This window comes from Camelus ferus, chromosome 13, assembly GCF_009834535.1.
Source record: "Camelus ferus isolate YT-003-E chromosome 13, BCGSAC_Cfer_1.0, whole genome shotgun sequence".
Classification (NCBI taxonomy): Eukaryota; Metazoa; Chordata; class Mammalia; order Artiodactyla; family Camelidae; genus Camelus; species Camelus ferus.
Genome location: NC_045708.1, coordinates 41,054,586 through 41,076,318, shown reverse-complemented (window position 1 = coordinate 41,076,318; position 21,733 = coordinate 41,054,586). Strand labels below are relative to the sequence as shown.

The 21,733-nt window shown below is 35.6% G+C and overlaps 1 protein-coding gene across 3 annotated transcripts in view; it reads right to left on the bottom strand.

The window, feature by feature from the left end:
• PRKAA2 (protein kinase AMP-activated catalytic subunit alpha 2) overlaps positions 1–21,733 on the bottom strand; it is a 58,203-nt gene that overhangs the window by 8,593 nt on the left and 27,877 nt on the right. The window contains exons 3-8 of one of the 3 annotated variants that reach the window (XM_032494384.1): positions 15,916–16,009; positions 15,171–15,315; positions 13,846–13,933; positions 12,204–12,428; positions 2,019–2,523; positions 311–437 (exon numbers count right to left, since the gene is read on the bottom strand). In XM_032494384.1, coding sequence (XP_032350275.1) covers positions 311–437; positions 2,019–2,523; positions 12,204–12,428; positions 13,846–13,933; positions 15,171–15,315; positions 15,916–16,009 — 1,184 coding nt within the window. Of the gene's footprint in view, positions 1–310; positions 438–1,403; positions 1,425–2,018; positions 2,524–12,203; positions 12,429–13,845; positions 13,934–15,170; positions 15,316–15,915; positions 16,010–21,733 lie in introns of those variants that run through there. The other 2 variants (XM_032494385.1, XM_032494387.1) reach the window with 2 other exon arrangements.

Genomic DNA, 21,733 nt, shown 5'->3' with positions numbered 1-21,733 from the left:
ACAAAGAATCTAACAACACAGCTGATTTTAGGTAAAACTGCTTTCCTGTTGTTCCTTACTTTGCTTCACAGACAACACTTCAAATGACTTTTTCATACCAAGGAAGCACTTCTCTCGGAGAAGTACTGGATTAGAGATTTTCCACATGTCTTCAATCCTTTTTGTTTCACTTACATTTTTAGTTAAACCTAGATTACTTAAAAACCAGTACAGAAGACCTACCCACCATGTCTCTGAGATGGTTTCAACATCTTGTCAACTAGTGCCAAATTCTATCCTCTCAGAGCTCATGCCTGCGTGGTCTCCTTACCATCAATGCTTTTAAAGTCCAAAAGATAGCTTCTGTTGTCCACCAGGTACAGCTGTAAGCTCATTTTCACATAATTGCCAGTCACTGGATTTCTTCTTCTTACACGTAGATGGTATGCATTTACTACCTAAAATGAAAAATCTTCTTTAAGGAAAAATATTAAAAATGATAAATTATAAAATATCTCCCTTATTCTTATTGTAAAGAATAATATCAAACAAATAACTGACAGAGGTGGGGTAGAGAAGGAATTCCTGAATGATCTTTTTTTTTTTTACATTACATAGTAGGTTAGTATTTATTCAAATCCTACTAACAGTACTATGTACAACAATTAAAATTTAAAGAGAATTCAGAGATTATATAGAGTCTAGCCTTCATCTTAGATAAGCCTCAACTCTAAACTATCAAGAATAATTTTGATTGTCCAGTCTCAACTTGAATACCTTTACCTGTAAATAAAGAGTGGAGGGAATACAGGAGAACAAACATGTTAACGGTTTGCATCAGGCACTGTAACAGGTATCATAATAATCTTGTAAGGAATATTTTTTTTCCCTTTGGAAGATAATAAAACTGCAACTCAGATAAAGAAGATTCTGTGTTTTCAAAATATCTTATTAAATTAGTTCCAAAATTTTTTCAGTAATGAATTTATTAACTTCTCTTTTTTAACTAACTAAATAAAACTGCTTCAGAAAAGGGAGATCTATTTTTTAAATGGTTTTAAGGAAATATTATTTTGTTTATTCATTCCATGTACAAATAATGAAATGAAAACATGTCAAATGAATATTTACATGGCACGTTTCAAAGTTTCCTTCTTCCTTTAAAAACACGTATGTAGTCCTCAAGAAAGGAACAAGAGTAAAAGATACCTGAAAATGAAAAATTGCTTTTTCCCCCACATATACCCAAATAGAACTGAAATGAAGCTGACCACTAATAAAAAAAAAGTAAAATGTGGGCTGAGAGTAGAAGAATATAGCGTTACTAAGGACCAAAAGCACTAGCCAAATAAGAGAGATTTTCTCAACTTACAGAAAAGTCTTTGTTGACTGAATAAATATGTCCTGACGGTCTAATTTGTATTAACCCCTTGCCGCTACAGCTACTGGCAAAAAGGAAACAAAAGAAATCTCTCTTAGAAAGAGAGTGAGAAAAGTAAAAACATACTATCTTTGAAGACACATGACTTTTTACTGTTATGATATATGCTGAAACAGGTAGACTATATTCTCAAGTGATTTCAAGTTGATTCAAACCTCGTTTCCCGGCCAAGAATGCTATTCTATAATTCAAAAATACGAAGTCCTGAACATTAACAGTTCTTCATCCTTACAGAAATTTGTTTATTTTGTTTTGAATGCACATGGTATTTGGAAAGAATGAGGTTTATCAGCCAGAAGCATCGACACCATTAAATTCATATCTAAATCTAAAACAACTTTTTAAATTGACCTTACTACTCAACTCAGCAGCACAGAACAGCCTACTATTCAAAAAAGGCTTCTACAAGGGGGAGGGTACAGCTCAGTGGTAGAGTACATGCTTAGCATGCACAAGGTCCTGGGTTCAATCCCCAGTACCTCCATTAAACAAAGAAGCAAACAAACCTACCTAATTACCTCCCCTCCACCAAAAAAAAAAATCAAAAACACAAAAAACTGGCTTTTACAAATGATATTCATATACTACAATTTCCTACCTTCCATTCAAAATCCAGCTGCTTCATAGCTCGATAAACTTCAGCCATAATGTCATATGGTTTGCTTTGACTTCGGATTCCCAGATGCCACTTGGCTTTCTTCACAGCTAATGATTTGGGCTTAGTTGTATTCAGCGCATCCAGTGGGCATCTTGCTTTAGGGCTGTCTGCTATAAGAGGTGGCATCCTTTCTGGATGAGGTTTCAGGCCTGGGGGAATATGCATGGCACTATCATCCATAAAAGAACCAGTTGGGGGACTAGAGGCGAGGTAGAACTCACTGGCTTGGTTCATTATTCTCCGATTGTCAATGATAAGATGATAGGCCACTGCAAGCTGGTCTTGAGGGTCACCACTATATAAACTGTTCATTACTTCTGATTCTGTACACTCAAATTTTTCACACACTTCTTTCACAGCCTCATCATCAATGACGTTAGCATCATAGGAGGGGTCTTCAGGAAATAAGTAATTGGGCAAATCTTGTTTAAACCATTCATGCTCTCTAGGAAAAATACCACAATACACTATTGTAAGAACATGCTTTGGCAAGTCCCAAATAATTCAGACACGGGCTAACACAATATAACAGAATCAGAAAGACCTCGTCTCTAGCCACTTACTAGCTCTGTGACCCTGGGTAAGCTAGTTAGCCCCTGCTCTTGCATAACTATGGTTATTTAGACTTGGGTATTTGGCTGACATTTTCTCAAAAATAAACAAAATGAGCCTGTCATTTCAAAGAAAACAACTGGCAGTATTTATTGTCAATGATAAAATTCAAGCTTTCAAGCAAAATGTTAGAATTCTGTATAATTTGTCTCCATGAGTTCGACAGCTCCCCATTACTTAGAAAACTCTTCTAACTTTATAGTGAAGATGATAACGAATATTATTTGATATTATGTAATGAAATATGTCACCATTTGAAAAATCAGTCTACCTCAATAACCCAGTATTTTCCAAATGACCAATGCATGATGTTACTAGAATCACACATGAGTAAAAAATTCACCCAAAATGCAAAACAGACCAGTGAATTTTAATGTAATAAAGTACAAAAGTTCATTGATTAAGTTTTCTGATTTGAAACTGCAACTAACATGTTAAGCTCTGGTTTAACATCAAAGAATAACATCTGCCACCATCTGAAAGGCTATGAAAATGTTCTTCCCATTTCCAACCACTTATCTGAGATCAGATATTCTTCCTACACTTCAACTAATACAACATAATGGAATAGATAAATGAAGTAGAGATGAGAACCTAGCAGTTGTCTTTGATTAAGGCAAACACTTACACTGAAAAATGTAAAATAATGGCACTCTTGTCACCATACTTTCTTGTTTTGGAAAATAAAGTTATTTTTCATAAGAGACAATATTATTCAGATTAACGTGCAGTAGGTCTGCTATTAAGTGAATTAAACATTGAGAAATATAACCTCCATTAACACACACACACACATCTCTTTGGAATCGAGGAATTTTAAGACTGTAAAGGGGTACTCAAACCAAAATGTTTGAGAACTAGTCCCCTAAATTCTATTTTCTCACACTTCTGGGCCTTTGCACATGATGTTACTATTGCCACCCTAGAATATTCCATCCCCTTTCATTTAACTAACATGTACTATTCCTTCAAGACCGTGTAAGCATTGCCACATGGTAAACTGGGCACTCCTAAGCTAAACTCAGATCAGTATACATTATACCTGAACACCTACTATTGACTGATTAATTCATCATAAATATTTACTAAGGACAAACAATGGCAAAAAGGCACACTCTCCTCACAGAGACTATATTCTAGCTGAACACAAATTAAACAAATACTCTCAAAAATAAATATATAGTTGCAAATATACAAATACAAAAATTCTGTGATAAAGGCTATGAGTGAAAAACACAGGGTAAAATAAAAGTATATAATTCAGAATAGGAGGAAGGTGATTAGGAAAAACACTCTCAGTAATATTTAAGCAGATACCTGAATGGTTAGAAGTCAGCTAAGCAGAGTTGGGGAACATGTAATCCCAGCAAAAGAAATAATATATGTAAAGACTTTGAGACAAGAAAAAGTTTTGCTGTGTTCAAGAAACTGAACTGAGGCCACTATCATGAAAGTATACTGAATTACGAGTTAGAGTGGCAAATGATATCAGATATTTCTGAATTGTAGGCTGTTAAAAAAAAAAAAGGTTGGGAATTTGAATCTGTGAGTGATGAAAATAACTGAAAGATTTTAAAGAGACAGGTGACATGATCTAATTTGTGTTCTGTAAATATTTTGCTTGTGATAAAGAAACTGAATCAAAAAGATAAAAATAATAAAGATGATGATGATGCTAGCTCAAGAGTCCAAGCAAGAAATGGTGTGCCAGTCCTCGAGGATACATATAGAGATGAAACTTCTATGGCTCCTAGTAGATGATTCTACTATAACATTCATACTTTCTTAGGGTTGTTACAGATTTTTTTCTTAATCTTCCCCACTAAACTGGAAGCTCTTTGAAAACAATAAGGGACCATGCCTTATTCAGCTGCATTCCAGTACTCAGTACAGAGTAAATGCTCAATAAATGCAGAATAAATGATGAATAGCCAGTGAAGTCAAAAATTAATTCATTAATTTGTTTAACTGCTATATCATAATAATAAGTGCCTAAATAAATGTTTAGCAATAAAAATGACTCATAAATATTAATTTTTTCAAAAGAAATAATAGAAGAAAATAGAGAAAGAAAATAAATAAATAATAAATAAAATAAATACATATCTAACATTTTGAAATATCAGTGACAAACAGGGAAGATGAGCACTTTTGAATGAACTCCAAAAATTCACTCTTCATAAAAGCAAAAATTGTTTTGCTATTAGCAAAAATTACTAGCAAAAACTGACAAAAATCAACTTTTTCAGAACTCTGGAAATTAACCAAAAGATTGTAACAATCTGAGAAGTGTTTGTTTAAAAATAATGGCTGAATCTCAGTAAGAACAGCAAGATTTTACGTTACCTTATATCCATCTCCCTTTCCACATTTTTACAGTAACTTTGAAAACCAACAGCCTCACAATCATGGAAGTTCAGAAAACCAGCACCTAGCAACAACTGGGGGGTGGGGAACGAGGAGCAGAACAGGTTCAGAGTTCTCCAAAAGCCCTATCCCACAGAACTGTCATTATTTGACATAGCTGGTAGCTCTCTGGAAACCTCTACTCTCAAGCAGTGCCTTCATCTGACCTGACTCAAAGCTGCCTCACTGCAAACAGCCTTTCACTCAGCATTGTCAAAAGCAATCAATGGAAACTCTCTAACATCCCAGCTGCCTAAGGCAGCAGTAAGAGTTGGAGCAAACAAGAAACTGGTCAAAAAAAAACTTAGAAGGAAAATTTAGGGAATAAGAGTTCCGCAAGAGTCCTTAAAATACTCTGATATAATCTTAGGAGTCACAAATGTAGGGCTATGTGCATACCCAAGAAAGGTCCTTATTTTTCATCACTGGCTAACTTTGAGGCTCTGTGCTAGCAGGAAGTGAAGACTAATGTAGGGGTACAAACTTCTCATGAGAGCACTGAAGACAGCCCAACATGCACAGAGTCCCTCAGCAAAGGCTGGGAGACTTATTAAATCAAGGCATTTAAGGAAAACTCTTGTCTAATAAATTACCTGACCATTAAGCTAAGCAAGCAGAGACTTCAGTGGCCACCCATGACAAAGAATATAGACTTCATGGAATTACTTCAGTAAAATCACTAAACAAGCAAACAAAAGCAACAACAATTACAAACCATAGGCATTTACCCAAGAGAAATAAAAACATATGACCATATAAAAACTTACACATGAATGTTCATGGCAACATTATTCATAAAAGCCAAAAAGTGGAAACAACTCAAATATCCAGTGAGCGATGAGTGGATAAATAAAATGCAGTATATCTAAATGATGGAGTAGTTTTCAACCAAAAAAGTAATAAAGTACTGATACATGCTACACCATGAGAGAACTCAAAAACATCACGCTACATGAAAGAAGCCAGACTCAAAAGGCCCCATGCTGTATGGTCCCACTTAAATGAAATGTCCAGAATAAGCAAACTCAAAAACACAGAGAGTAGATCAGTGGTGGCCAGGTGCTGCAAGGACAGGGAGATGGCTACAGAGTTTCCTTTGGGGATGACGACAACAACATTCTGGAATTAGACAGTGGTGACAATTGTACAACTTTGCGAAAATACTAAAAACCACTGAATCATACAACTTAAAAGAGCAAATTTATGGTATGTGAATTATATCAGTAAAATCAGTGTTTAAAAAACAATAAAGAGAAATAATCTAAATTTTCATTTCTAATTAATTTAGAAAAAGAACCGCAATTCTTTATAATAATAAGAACACTGCCAATTAAACAGTCATACTTCTAGCTTTTGATTTTCAAGAGTCAATTCCTGAATTAACTCTACCAAGGTAAGCAGTAACTGGGATGTTTCTGAAGGTTCACCTGAGACAAAATCATTTCATTTCATACGGGTTACTACACAACCACCAGAAATTATGTCTTTCTGTCACTACTACCTAGCACGTAATTTTGATACATGACTTAAGACTAAATGAGTTATAATGACTATTAATCAAATTTTAGAAACGTCACAATGTGTACAAACTTCAAGTGCAGCTAAAAGGTCCTTACATAGTCACTTTAAAGTAAAATTGATAGCTAATATTGTGTGATGGACATTGTCCTGAAATATTTAATTATATTAGGATGAACACATACAGTTTCTAATATTCAACTGTTTTTAAACCTACAGGAATAATAAATTCATATGGTTCAACCTAAGGCTATCCTCCAAGCAAGTCCACTCCATATGATGTAACTAAAGCACAAAAAGGACAGCAATATGCCAATAACCAGTGAACAGAAGAATCGGAATTTGTAATTAGACAGTTGAAATTCAGACCCTTCTTTTGTAACCACAATAACGTTAATAGTCATACTAAGCTTATGGTACTTAAAGATGTGATTTTCATGAAGACATCTGTCTTGCCTACCAATATATTCCCAGCAACTAGTATAGGATCTTGCACAGATTAGATGTTAAATAAACAATTGTTAAGAAATAAGAGCAAAAACGATTAAAAGAATGAATAAATACTGCGATACATTTTCTAATCTCCAACAGTTTACCATCTTAAAAGAAAAATAAAATCTGTACAGAAATACAGGCACACCTTGGAGATATTGTGGGTTTGGTTTCAGATCACTACAATAAAGTGAATACTGCAATAAAGCAAGTCACCAATTTTTTGGTTTCTGAGTGCATATACTGTTTATAGTATCCTGTATTCTATTAAGTGTACAATAGCATTATGTCTAAAAAAACAATGCACATACCTTAATTAAAAACATTGCTAAAAAATACTAACCATCATCTGACAACACTGGGTTGCCACATACCTTCAATTTATAAAGAAATGCAATCTTCGACAAGGGAGGCAAGAACATACAATGGAGAAAAGACAGTCTCTTCAGCAAGTGGTGTTGGGAAAACTGGACAGCAGCAAGTATATCAATGAAGTTAGAACACTCCCTCATACCATACACAAAACTAGACTCAAAATGGCTTAAAGACTTAAATATAAAACAAGACATTATTTAAACAAACAAACAAGTGAATGAAGGGCTACAAATGATAAAATATCCTTTTTTATGGGTGAGCTGTATTCCATTACATACATACATATACATACACACACACACACACACACACACACACACACACACACATATGTAATGCATCTCCATTATCTATTCAACTATTGATGTGCACTTAGGATGCTTCCATATCTTGGCAATTATAAATAATGTTCCTGTTAATAGCAGGGTGGTATCTTTTTGAGTTAATTCTTATTTTGTGCTTGGCTTTATTCCTTTGATAACTATGTAAGTTTAAAAAGCTTAAGCTCTAAACATTCTTAGAAACAATAAACAGTACATATATGTAAATTTAAAAATACATGCGCAGTAAAAAAAAAAAATTTATCAAGCCATGAAAGACACAGAGGAAACTTAAAAGACATATTACTAAATGAAAGAAGCCAGTCTGAAAAGGTTACAAACTACGATTCCAACCAAATGACATTCTGGAAAAGGCACAGCTACAGAAACAATAAAAAGATCATGGTTTCCAGGGGTTTGGGAAGAGGGAGGGAGGGAGGGATGAACAGATGGTGCACTAGAGATTTTTAGGGCAATGAAGTTATTCTTTATGTAGTGGTGGCTACATGTTATTATGCATTTGTCAAAACCCACAGAACGTACAACATCAAGAGTAAACCCTAATGTAAACTATAGACTGGTTGATAATAATGTGCCCATGTTGGTTCACTGATTGTAACAAATATGCCACACTGACAAGGGATGTTGAAGGTAGGGGAGTATATAGTATGGGTGGGAAGGGCTATGTGCGAATTCTGTATTTTCTGCTCAGTTCTGTTGTGAACCTGAAACTGCTCTAAAAGAATAAAGTCTATTAAAATTTTTTTTTAATTTTTAAAGATTTAAATATAAAACAAAACAGTATAAAGCTCCTAGAAGAAAATATAGGCAAAACATTCTCTGACATAAATCTTAGCAGTGTTCTCCTAGGGAAGTCTACCCAGGTAATAGAAATAAAAGCAAAAATAAATAAATGGGACCTAATTAAACTTATAAGCTTTTGCACAGCAAAGGAAACCACAAGGAAAACAAAAAGACAACCTACAGAATGGGAGAAAATATTTGCAAATGATGAGACTGACAAAGGTTTAATTTCCAGAATATATAAAAAGCTCATACAACTTAATAACAAAAAGCCAAACAACCCAATCCAAACATGGGCAGAAGACCTAAACAAACAATTCTCCAGTGGAGACATACAAATGGCCAATAGGCACATGAAAAGCTGCTCAATATCACTAATTAACAGAGAAAGGCAAATCAAAACTACAATAAGGTATCACCTCACACCAGTCAGAATGGCCATCATTCAAAAGTCCACAAATGATAAATGCTGGAGAGGGTGTGGAGAAAAGGGAACAGTGCTAGTGGGAGTGTAGTTTGGTGCAACCATTATGGAAAACAGTATTGATTCCTCAAAAGACTAAAATTAGACTTACCATATGATCCAGCAATCCCACATCTGGGTATATATCCAGAGGGAACTCTAATTTGAAAAGATACATGTACCCCAATGTTCATAGCAGCACTATATACAATAGTCAAGACATGGAAGCAACCTAAATGTCCATCAACAGATGACTAGATAAAGAAATTGTGGTGTATTTATACAATGGAATATTACTCAGCCATAAAAAAAATAAAATAATGTCATTTGCAGCAACATGGATGGACCTGGAGATTGTCCTTCTAAGTGAAGTAAGCCAGAAAGAGAAAGAAAAATAGCAAATGATTATCACTCATATGTGGAATCTAAAAACAAAGGATATTAATGACTGTCCTGATAATGGTATAGTTCAGTCTGTGTTTTGAACCCATCCTTGTCGACTTCATGATGAACTCCTGGAAACTGAATGACTAATACAAAAGGGTTTTGCAAGTTGGGGGATTGATGAGCAACTGCCAAATGCCTGTCTTGTGGCCTGTTTCCTCCATACACTCACCATTGTTTGGTGCAGTGTGATTCTAGACCCTTCACCCTCATGGATTCAGACATCTATTTAATAAACAGACTCTACTTTGTCAGCACCCCATATAGAACTTCTTTGACATGGAGTCCATTTCTCATAAGAGAAAAAAAAATCTACAAAACAATCTATGTTTTGCAGATATAGTGAACAATCTATGGTTACCGGGGAAAGCAGGTAGGAAGGGATAAATTTGGGAGTTTGAAATTTGCAAATGTTAACCATCATATATAAAAAAAGATAAAAATAACAAATTTCTTCTGTATAGCACAAGGAACTATATTCAACATCTTGTAATAACCTTTAATGAAAAAAGAATATGAAAATAAATATTATATATATATATATATATCTGCATGACTAGGACATTATGCTATATACCAGAAACTGACACATTATAACTGACTATACTTCAATTAAAAACAAAAATGCAGTATCTACACAGCGTAATAAAGCAAAGTGCAGTAAAACTAGGTATGCCTGTAACTATAAGACAGAATGTGGTAGCATAACAGAAATATAACACATCCTGGTACATAAGAGAAAGGACAGGTGTCACAGAACTGGTATGGCAATTCAGAGTAATGGAAGCAGTACAGGTTTGAATACAGGCAATTTCTGAGCCCTACTTCTGCCCTTTATTAGCTGGGCACTTTCAACAAATACAGATTTACTTAAGACTTAATTCATATCAAATGCACAATGCCTAGCACATACTAATACTTGGTCCCTAGCTTAAAAGAACTTAAAATTTAATAGGGACAAATATATACCTAAATCAAAACATAACCTTTGTAAGCTTCAGTTTCATTGTTTGTAAAATGAAAATAATAATAGCTACCTATTAAGAATCAATGCAATGAAATATGTCATGTCTAGCAAAATGCCTGTTACATAATAATGGTTCAATAATTAGTAACTCTCTCTGCTGAACCATATTTTGTTGAATAAAGAATTCCCAAACTTGAAAAAAACAGGATATAAATAAATTTTAAAACGAGGAAAACTATTATAGATTCAAGTTAATTTAAGTACAGAGATGAATGCCACCATTTTACACTATCTACATATGTGCAAATTAACTCATCCTAGGAGATTTTTATTTACATTTTTCTTCCAAAGTCTGTAAATATAAAACAACTGTTTTAAAATAACAGAAACAGTACTTTCCCTATTCTAAATGTACCTGCTGCTACAAACAGGTGCAAGTATATATATTAGCAAATTAAATTTTTTAAGCAAAAGCCAAGTAAGTGAACTATTTATTCTAAAGAACCAGGAACACAAAAGAGTTTTTTTCCTGCTAAACTCACTTGCAAAACTAAATCTGGTGCTAATTCACAATTTTATATTTTTATGTATGAGGTCTGGAATATTAAGAGGTTGGGGGAAGAAAACAGTACACGAATGCAAAAGGAATCAATCCTTGTTTGCAAGAGTTCTGCAGCAGTCACACAAACACATCATTTCAACACCCCAACAGTCACATCTGGCTTATGAAGAAAAGGCGAAGTATTCTGGGAAAATGTCAAAGGAATGTGTTTGCAAATAAATACCTGATGAAATGTTAGATAAGAACAAAAAACCCTCTAAGAAACATGACTGATAAGTAAAAAGCAGAAGGCAATGAATCACCCTGACTTGTGTGCTATATAAAGGTCATATTCACAGTAACGCCAGCAACTGCACTTTCCAAAGTTTCTCACATAACAAGAAATTCTTCACAGCAAACCCACAAGCAGCTAATTTTGGATTCAAGGTCTTAGCAAAATTTTTCATGCTTTATTTCATCGACCATATGTACGATGCATAAATCTCACCCTGTTTTGCCACTTGAAGCTTATTCAATACTTTCTGGGTGCATGCTGTATTCCTAGGCCAGTATTCTAGCACAACATAGACAAAGATGATGAGATACTCCCTACCCTTATGTAGCTGCAATTGAAGAGAGGAGAGAGACACACTGAAAACAGCCAGATACAAAATGACAACGAAAGAAGAAAAGCATGAACAACTGCGGAAACCACAGAAGTGGAAGCAACTAACACTGACCAGGAGTCAGAAGTGATTTCACAAGGAAGGTAATACGTGAGCACAAATCCAAAAAGGCAGAAAAGGCATCAGAGGTAAAGGGAATAATAAAACAAAGACATGAAGGCATAAAATGTATGTTATGTTCGAGGAACAAGGAAAAGTCCATTGTGGCTGAAGCGCCTGTATGAGGGGTGTGGTGGTGAGCGCAGGAAATGAGGCTTCAGAAGTAAGCAGAGCCTTATGACCAAGGGCCCTATATGCTTGCTACCTAAGCTGAAAAGTTTGGGAAACAATCTGAAATATTTACAGGATGAGTGACAGCATGAGGTTTATGTAGTGAGGAAAGTAAAATTCGTATAAAATACAGTGTTACAGTGCCTAACATAAAGCAGGCATTCAGTTAGTGGTAGTATTATTAATACTGGAATATGCACTTAATAGCAACAAAAAAGAATACTCACCTTATGTCTTTGATAGTTGCTCGTTTCAGAGGGTCAACCTGCAGCATATGCATCAGGAGAGTGGCAACGGAACGGTTGAGATATTCTGGGATATAAAAAACACCCCCTCGGATCTTCTTAAATAACGTAGGTACGTGCTCATCATCAAATGGGAGGGTGCCACAGAGAAGCGCGTACAGAATAACCCCACAGCTCCAGATATCAACTTCAGGGCCTGCGTACAATCTAGGGGGAATGACGACAACACAAACCTGAAATGCAGGTGTCACTTTTTCTCATATATATCTACTCTGCTTTTGTATGTACCTGTGTCCACAGTACAGACTCCATCTATATTGCTTTCCAAAGTCTTTAATGAAGTCCATGGCCACTCCCCAAAATTCAAGGGCTGTTTCCCAGAAAGAATTGGTCTGATCAATTATTCAAATTTTCCAAGAGAAAATAGTATTTTTATTTATTTGACACAAACTAATTTAACTGAATTCACTAATTGACTTTATAAAAAATAGAAAACTTTCTACGGTTGATTTTTGATAGAAACATCAAAGTAGATGACCATAAGCTTGAAAAAAAGCAACACTATATAGTGTATAGGCTAAATCTTTTTACAATAAAGCTATCACAAGAAAAGAAAATGCATATACAATAGAATGTTTATGCCTGACAAACCTACTTTAGAGAGTATGTGAAATAGTAACGTACCTGCCTAGTCCTACGCCAATCTCTTCGACAGCATTTATGCTGTATCACATTATCCTGGGTACACACTACTTTCATTCTAATCACTTGGTAGCTTGTGGAACTAAGACTACTTTTACCCAGAAAATCTATGCCTAGGATGTTATTCCTTTTTTCTCTCACTTCTCTATAGTATTAAAATTCCTCTGATAGCACATTACCAAGCTCAAACCTAAGTCTGAGGTAACAAAGTAAATTTCAACAATTCCAATGACAAAATTACAAATCCCGTTCAATAAAAATTGCTGTCCATCATTAACATCCTTTGCAGTATAGTGCAAACTCCTATAACTGCATTAATACTTTTTCTATATTTTCCCTCACAGAATTCTGTTAACTTTTAAAATCAGACATTGGTCACTGTAAAAGACTTGAGTTTACCACTGCAACCTGTATAAACATGTAACAAATGTGCCATGAATACATTTACCTGGATAAACATTAAGTTAGTTGAATAATTGTCTCCTCGTGTACGGTTTAATTTCATGAAATGACAATATTGTCCCCAAAAACCTCATTCTTCAAAAGATAAAATATAAAAATAATAATCTATACTTTATAAAAGAATATATAAAGTATCATTAAAGGAATTTGTCTAATAAGTAAATGATGACACTAACTTAAATAGAGCCATTGCTTTCTCTCTTCATTGCAATTTCTAAAATGAAAAAAAAAAATCAAGATTTGTTTCAATTTTTAACGGAAAAACGCAAATACATTCATAACAGAATCTAAATTAAATGTTTTAAAAATTGTTTAATATAACTATTCTCTCAAACAATAGAAAAATAAAGGGACAATGTTTCTATTATGTCTTCTCTTTAAAGACAATATATTACAGCTAAATATTATCAGAATGAACAAAACGTTACAAAATGCTTACTCTTCACTGATGCATTATTACCTGCCCGAGATGACTTCAGGTGCTGCATAATTTGGAGATCCACAACTAGTTCGCAGAAATTCACCATCTGACATCATATTAGATAATCCTGAAAATAGGAGTAAATGCTTACCTGGTGCTAGGTATGTTCAAAAGTAAATATAGATAAAGCACAAAGGAAAGACGTCAAGTCTGTAATGCCTCACATTTAATTATTTTAAAAAGCAGTGGAAAGAATTTGTTACACTAGAAAGAGACCATTTCACAGTGCTTATACCATGACAAAAAATCTAAAGCACATCACACATACGACTGAAATTAAATTCCTTTTCTAAGTAAGAATGTTGATTCACTCGACAAATATGAGGCTATTCTAAATTATATAAACTTTTCCAAACATAAAAGCATCAAAATATAATTTACCCACCTCTGCAGGTAAAAGAAAATAGAGACTACTATTACGTTTTCATACTCTGCTTTCAAAGGCCTTTTTAAAAAATCTCTAGGTAGTAATCAGATAGGCTCCAATTTATAAAGATCATGTTCCAAAAATTTTTAATTTGGAAAGCTTTAGTTCAACATAGAAAAACATGCTATTGAACCAAAAATCTAGTTGAACTCTAGTACTAAATGAGTTTTATGATTTAGAGGAGGAAGAGAAATAGGAAAACTAATTTCCTGGATTTTAGTTTAAAGACAAGGCACAGACAAAAATTTTAAATAAGCAACGCTAAACTCTGGCACTATTTCATCTCTTCACAAATCTCCCACTTCCTAATCCCTTTCCCAACACCCTACTATGGCACCCTGTCCAGGTATGTTTATCCCAGAAAGCGTCTGGTGCATAAAAATTACATTTTACCCTTTTCTCTTACCCCTGACAAAAACTCCTCTTCTTTCTGAAGTTGTTATATGTCACTGGGCAATCCATTAACATTCCCCCTCAATCAATTCAGAAGGACCACAATGCTCCAAAACTGCAAGCTAATTTTCATGTACCTCTATTTAAGTGCATTTATCAAGAAAAGTGTCCATATTTTCATTAGATTTTCAAAGGAGTTTGTGGCCCCCACAAAAAACAGTTAAGCTTTGTTTCTTCAGGAGGCAATGCAGACTGAATGGATTTACCTTGACACAAGCCCTCTGACTTCTCTAGAAGCACCCGCATTTTTAAAAAGTGGCTTAAATGAACAGAGCAAGCTGGTATGAAGACTGTGCAACTAACCCCTTTTCACAGGATAGGATTTACATTGTTGAAATGGACAGTTCTGAGTTCTTTAACACTTGTGACTGACATACTTGAAAAGGCAGCTAGGACACTGCTAAACAGCCCTGGAGTTACACACCGAAATCAGCTATCTTGGCATTCATCTGTGCATCCAACAGCACGTTCTCTGGTTTCAGGTCTCGGTGAACGACCATATGCCTGTGGCAGTAGTCCACGGCAGACAGAATCTGCTGAAAGAGCCGCCTGGCTTCCACCTCTTCAACCTATGACGTATGAAAGAAACTGCACTAAGAATATTTGAGACAGCTACATAGCACACGTTTTAGTTTCATAATCAGCCTAAATGTAACTTGAGTAAGCTAATTAGAATGGTGTTAGAATTCTCAACAAACCAAATAAAAAAGCCAGAAACTCACACTCCAGCTCAACATGTCAATCAACAGCTTTTTCTTTGCCGCTAGACAGTTAATAGTTCATTTTCAATTGTTATTCCTAAATATGCACAGCATTTCAGGGAATCAACAAGTAAAACATAATGTAAAACAGAACTTAATGTGAAAGTGTTAAGAAAAGGAAGTAATGAAGCTTCAACATGATGAACATGATCAGTTGTAGAACTGATTTTTCATTTGAAAAGCACAGGCTTTTCATGTTGGCAATCAAGTGGAAAATATTTCCTAAAATCAGTATTCCACAAGGTGCACTTTTTAAGAAGGAAAGTATGTCTAATACTCCATATGTTTAGTTAGACATTTTTAAAGAAGCAAACCCAACTTCGAAGACATCTTTGTGGTTTGCTATTTCCCACTACTTTCTTCTTTTTTAGTTTAAGGGCTTATTGTACTAGATAGTGTATTACTCACCCGTCCGTGTTTACAGATGTAGTCAAATAATTCACCACCAGACACATATTCCATTACCATAAAAAAATCTGTTGGAGTGCTGATTACCTGGTATCTTTTTTGTAAATAAAAAAATTAATAAAAAATGTTACTTTAAACCAAAATCAACCTAGTATACCCATTCTTGCTATAACTTGACATCTCAGTGTTTCATGATATTTTAAGGTGGCAACAAATTATATAATGTTATCAAAATAATCACAGAGCTATAAACACGGAGCTTCATAGAACTCAATTACTTTATGGGGTTTATAGACTTTCCTTCAGATCCTCTTTCTAGTTTACAAAATCTATGAAATCCTTCATTCTTCAACAACTAAATCAACCATTAATTTTTCCATTTAAGCAAAAATCTGTCTATGACCTATGGAGATGAGGTATCATATACTTAAACATAAGTGAAAAATATTCTTGGAAAGGTAAAATAGTATCACAGGGATATATCAGCAAAACCACAAAGTAGAGAAATGATCCTTTCTTCAAAAAATAAAATGCAAGGAATAAAGGGACCATATAGGTTAAAAGTATCAAGAGACATGCTGACCCATTATTTTGTATAGGCTTGTTCTAATTCCACTTCAAACAAAAACCAACTTTAAAAACAATTTATGAAACAATCAAGACAGACTGAATACTGACTGGATGGTTAACAATATTTGAATTGCTTAGGTGTGATACTGAACTGTGCCTGTGTTATTAAAATAGAGCTTTTATCCTCCAGAGTGGATACTGAGGAGCTTACAGATTAAAAACGTACTACTGTGATTTGTTTCAAAATACTTTGGGGTGGGACGAGGAGGAAGAAGCAGATAAACAAAACACAGATAACTGCGGAAGCTGAATGACAGACACGTGATGCACTATCACTTTACTTCTGTGTTCATTATGAAATTTCTGGAATAAAAAATTAAATAGATGCATATATGTATACATGTGTTTTGTGTTTACGTGAATGAAAGTACATATATAGTTTCTAGGCACTCAAAGCTGAGCACATAAAACAATAAAGAACCAGCTCTATTTGACAAAACAAAAATTTTCCTGCAGAACTACAGCTTCCACATACACACACAATTTTATCAGAATTTTTAAAACTTTAAAAACAAGTTAAATATAACATTAATGTTTTAACTGAAGGTTGCATTTACCACATTTAAATGAACAACTGTTCTACTTTGTTTGCTCTGTTTATAAAGGATCATTTATAATCTGGTTGATCATGAGCATTATCTAATTTACACTGAGTAGCTATTTAGAGCCACTAAGTATAGCTGTGTAGTTTTGCAATGGCTTAAAGGCACCCAGTGGAAGGCATGGGCAGGAGCTGAGAAGCGGCCCAGATGCCACCCTTTAGGCAGTACACCTTGACACAGGATGTGTCAGAAGCAGGGAAACCTTTTGGTAATTAGCCCACCCAGATGTGACACCTTTTATTATGAATGCGCAAAAAAGCAGGCATGTGCTAACTGGTGGCTCTGGTTACTATTCCTCATTAAAGAGGAGGGTAAAGTGGCCAGGGAGTTGGTGATATAATTCTATACTATAAATTTTAAGAGAGGACACATCATGTATAAATTAAACACTCGCAAAAAGTAAAATATTAAAGTTACAGTATTGAAAATGATTATAGATTTGCAGAAGAAGTAATTATAACTGCAATCATTAGTCTTTGGGATAAAAAATGACAAGGTATCCCACTTTATATAGAACAACTAATACCCGAGGGATAAGGCTGAATCTGCTACAGATGAGCTGTGAAAAGAGAAATTTACCTGAGAACCCTTAAAAAAAAAAGGGTCCATAAAAGCAATTCTAACAAGCACCAAATTCTGGTCGAATAAATGAACAGTGCAGAGCAGGAGCACCCACTGTGTCACCTCAACTGTGGGCTGATCTGGCTTAGTAACAGAATTCTCAGTCACTTTTCTGCTCTGTGTATCTTTTGGGTGTAAGAGAAAAGAAGTGAAGAAATTCTAATAGATGTAGCTGCTGACTTCTCCAAGTATATCACATGTCTTCAATAAACACTGTTGGATCTAGAGACTTGATCGGATTTCAGTCTGATTTTTATTTTCTTTTTAAAGACTTGGTGGTGTGTGCTTCCAGCCAAAAGTATATGATGTCTGTCTCTTTTTTGAGATACTAGCAGCCATTACTGATCACAACCTAGATGTTATTAACTCACAATGAAATTTTAAATGCTGGCCAATTTCCATAGTCTAGTAACGAACTATGCTCCAAAGGAAATCCTCACTGAGAATCTCCTCCCTCAAAAACCCCATTGTCTCTGAAGCACAGGCCATCAGATTACACTATCCAAAACCTTTCCTTGTTATTGTCATCAACAGATCTCCTTGTCAGCTCCCTCTCATTCTGACATAATGTCTTTTCCCCCACTGCCAATGTTGTCACCATTCTGTCTGCACAAGATATCCATAGAGATGATCTGTCCAACACATGCCCGCTGATCTGCCCGACCTCCTCAGCTCTAGTTCTCTTTTCCCCCACCACACACAGCCACTCACTCCACGTTCATGTATGACCTGAGACTAACTCCTCCAATTATGTACTGGAGTCCTTTGTTCTACCTACTAAAGGACTTGGTTTCTACAATTAGCTCTTCTTTCTCCTCTGTCAGTCTCTCCCTCTTGACTGAATCATTCCCTTTGGCATGTAAACATTCTACAATATATCCTATCTTAAAAAAAACATACCTTGTTAAGAACCCACATTCCTCTCTAGTTACCACTATTTCTCTCCTCTTAGTAAAATCCCTGAATTGTCTATTGTCACTGTCTCCTCTCCACCTCATTTTCTCTCCGAAGGCCCTTATAACAGGTTTTTGCCCTCATCATTCCAATAAACTGGTTCTTTCCAAAGACACCAGAACTTCCACCTTGCCAAATCTAATGGTCAATTCTCAGTCTCATTTTACTCAATATTTAGCAGTGTAAGAACAGTTAATAATCTTTCTTTCTTCAAATACATTTTCCACTTGGCTTCAAGACACCAAATTCTCTTGGTTTTCCTCCAATCATTTTAACTGTTCATTTTCATTCTCCTTTGCTGGTTTCTCCTCATCTCCCAGACATCCTAACACCACAGTGCCCTGGAGATCAATCCCTGGAATTCTTTCATCTATACTCACATCCTTGGTGATCTCATCTGCTCTTAGAGCTTTAAGTATCTTAAATACCACCTATATGTTGATGACTCACAAATTGATCTCAGTTTACACCACTCCCCTTAACTTCAGACTCATATATTAAACAAACTACTTGCATCTCCACTTGGATGCCTAGTAAGCATTTCAATTTCAAAAAAACCAAAATCAAATTCTTGATACCCTAACTGCCCACTTCAAACCTGTTCCTCCTACAGTCTTTTCCATTTCAATTAATGCTAACTACATTTTTATTTGCCCAAGCCAGATAACCTTGGAGTCATCCTTTATTTCTCTCCTCTCACAACCTATGTTTAATCTGTCAGCAAATGCTGTTCCCTACCTTGAAAATACACATAAAATATGCTTACTTCTCAACACCTTCCATGCCGTGCTCTACTCCAAGTCACCATCTCTTTACCCAGATGACTGCAACTGACTCCTAGCTGATTTTTCTGCTTTAACATACATCAGGCCATGTGATACCTCTGGTTACCAATGGCTTCCCTCTTACAGTTAAAAACCGAAGCTCTGACAGTGGTCTAGTATCCCCCGCACAATATGGCTCCCTTTCATGTCTCTGACCACATCTCTTACTCTAATTCCCCTAGATCACTCTGCTCCCTTGATCTATGACCTGTAGCAATTTCCACCTCAGAGCTTTTGTATGTGCTGTTACAGCCATCTGTTATTTTTGTCCTCCAGATATCTGCCTGCATATTCCCTCACCTCTTCACTAAGATGCAACATATTTCACTAACATAGGATTTACTGTCTATCTCTTCACTGCCACCCACTACACACACACACACACACACACACACACACACACACAAATAGAAGCTCCATAATAGCAGAGATTTTGTTGTTATCTTTTTGTTTGCTGATGTATTCTCAGTGCCTAAATGATACCATATACTTTTGGCTGGAAGCACACACCACCAAGCCTTTAACTGATTAATGGATCAGCAAGCTAATTTTCTGGCCTTACTTCCCTCCATCTCGCTGTACCTACTCTGTGCATCTGACAAACCAGACTACTTGTTCCCACCAATCCATGTTCCTTACACTTGCATTCTTTTGCTCTGCTGTCCTAGAACCATCAGGATCTTGTTCAAATGTCACCTCCTTACACATGCAGTAAGTAATCAATGAACACCTACTATGTACTAGGTGCTGGGAGATAAAGATGATATTGGACATCTCCATTTAAATATCTAATGGGATTCTCAACTTAATATGGCCAAAACAGATCACTAATGTTCACACATACCCCAGCATGGTTCTCCTCCATGCTTCCTATCTCAGAAAATGGTGTCATTATCAACACCTAGTTGCTTAAGCCAAAACTCCAAATCCAAGTTGCTCAGGCAAACAAAATGAGGGGAAAGGGTTCTCATTCCCTTTCTTTTCCTGAATAATTCACTAGTTTTACCTCCAAAATATACAGTAAATTGACAGATTTATCTTCAGTTAGACTAGTGTTGTCAAATAGAACTTTCTGCAATGACAGAAAGGTTTTTATATCTTCTTTGTCTAATATGTAGCCACTAGTGATGCGTGACTATTAAGCACTTGAAATGTGGCTAATATGATCAGAGAACTAAATTTTTTATTTACTTAATTTAAATTTATGCCATATATGGCTAATGGCTACTGTATTAGCACAAATCTAGACTAGCCCTTTGGTTAAAGCCATCACTAATCTCTCAGCTGAGCCATAGCAACGGCCTCCTAACTGGTCTCCCCACTGCCACTTCTGCCTCCATACACATTCCACACTATGTCATTTTAATTCTTATGACAATCTTTTAAAACCTGTATATACATATTCTGGATCATCTAGAACACAGGTCCTAGATAATGACCCTATCATCAAGTACTGCCATGCAATTTCAGGGGCCTCGTTTCTTGTTTATGTTTATGATCAAGTGAACTTCAGATGACAATCAAATGACACGGAAGCTTATGGTTAGAATAAAGTTTTCATCGTAGTGATGTGAGTACTGAGTCATCACAGGTCACCCAATGGCACGTCAAACCCCTCAGAAAGCCTTCTCTCAACAGTGGCATATTCATACTCTTAGTAAGATACACTCAGTGGGCCCCCTCATTTAACATACCAATTTGCAATGATTCACTAGCGACAAATGTATCTAGTTACAGTAAAGACTAAATGCATGTTCCAAATTCCAGCAATAACTGGATCACCCGTTCATTTCAGAATGTCAAGAATGCTATGGTATTAGTTTCCTACTGCTGCCATACTTGGAACTCAGTGCTTAAAACAACACAAATGCATTACGTACTGTCTTACAGTTTTATGGGGAAGAAGTCTCATACATGCCTCACTGGGCTAAACTCAAGGCGTAGCAGTACTTTACTGCCTTCTGAAGGCTCTAGGAGAAACCCATTTCTTTGTATTTTCCAACTTTTGAAGACTGCATGCTTTCCTTGGCTCACGCCCTCTTCCTCTGCCTTCAAAGCCAGGCACAGCCATTTGAGTCCTCCTCACATCCTATCACTCTGACCTTGCTTCCATCCTCAAATCTCTTTCTCTGGCTTATGACTCCCTCTTCCACTTTAGGGGACCACTGTATTACATTAGGCCACGGA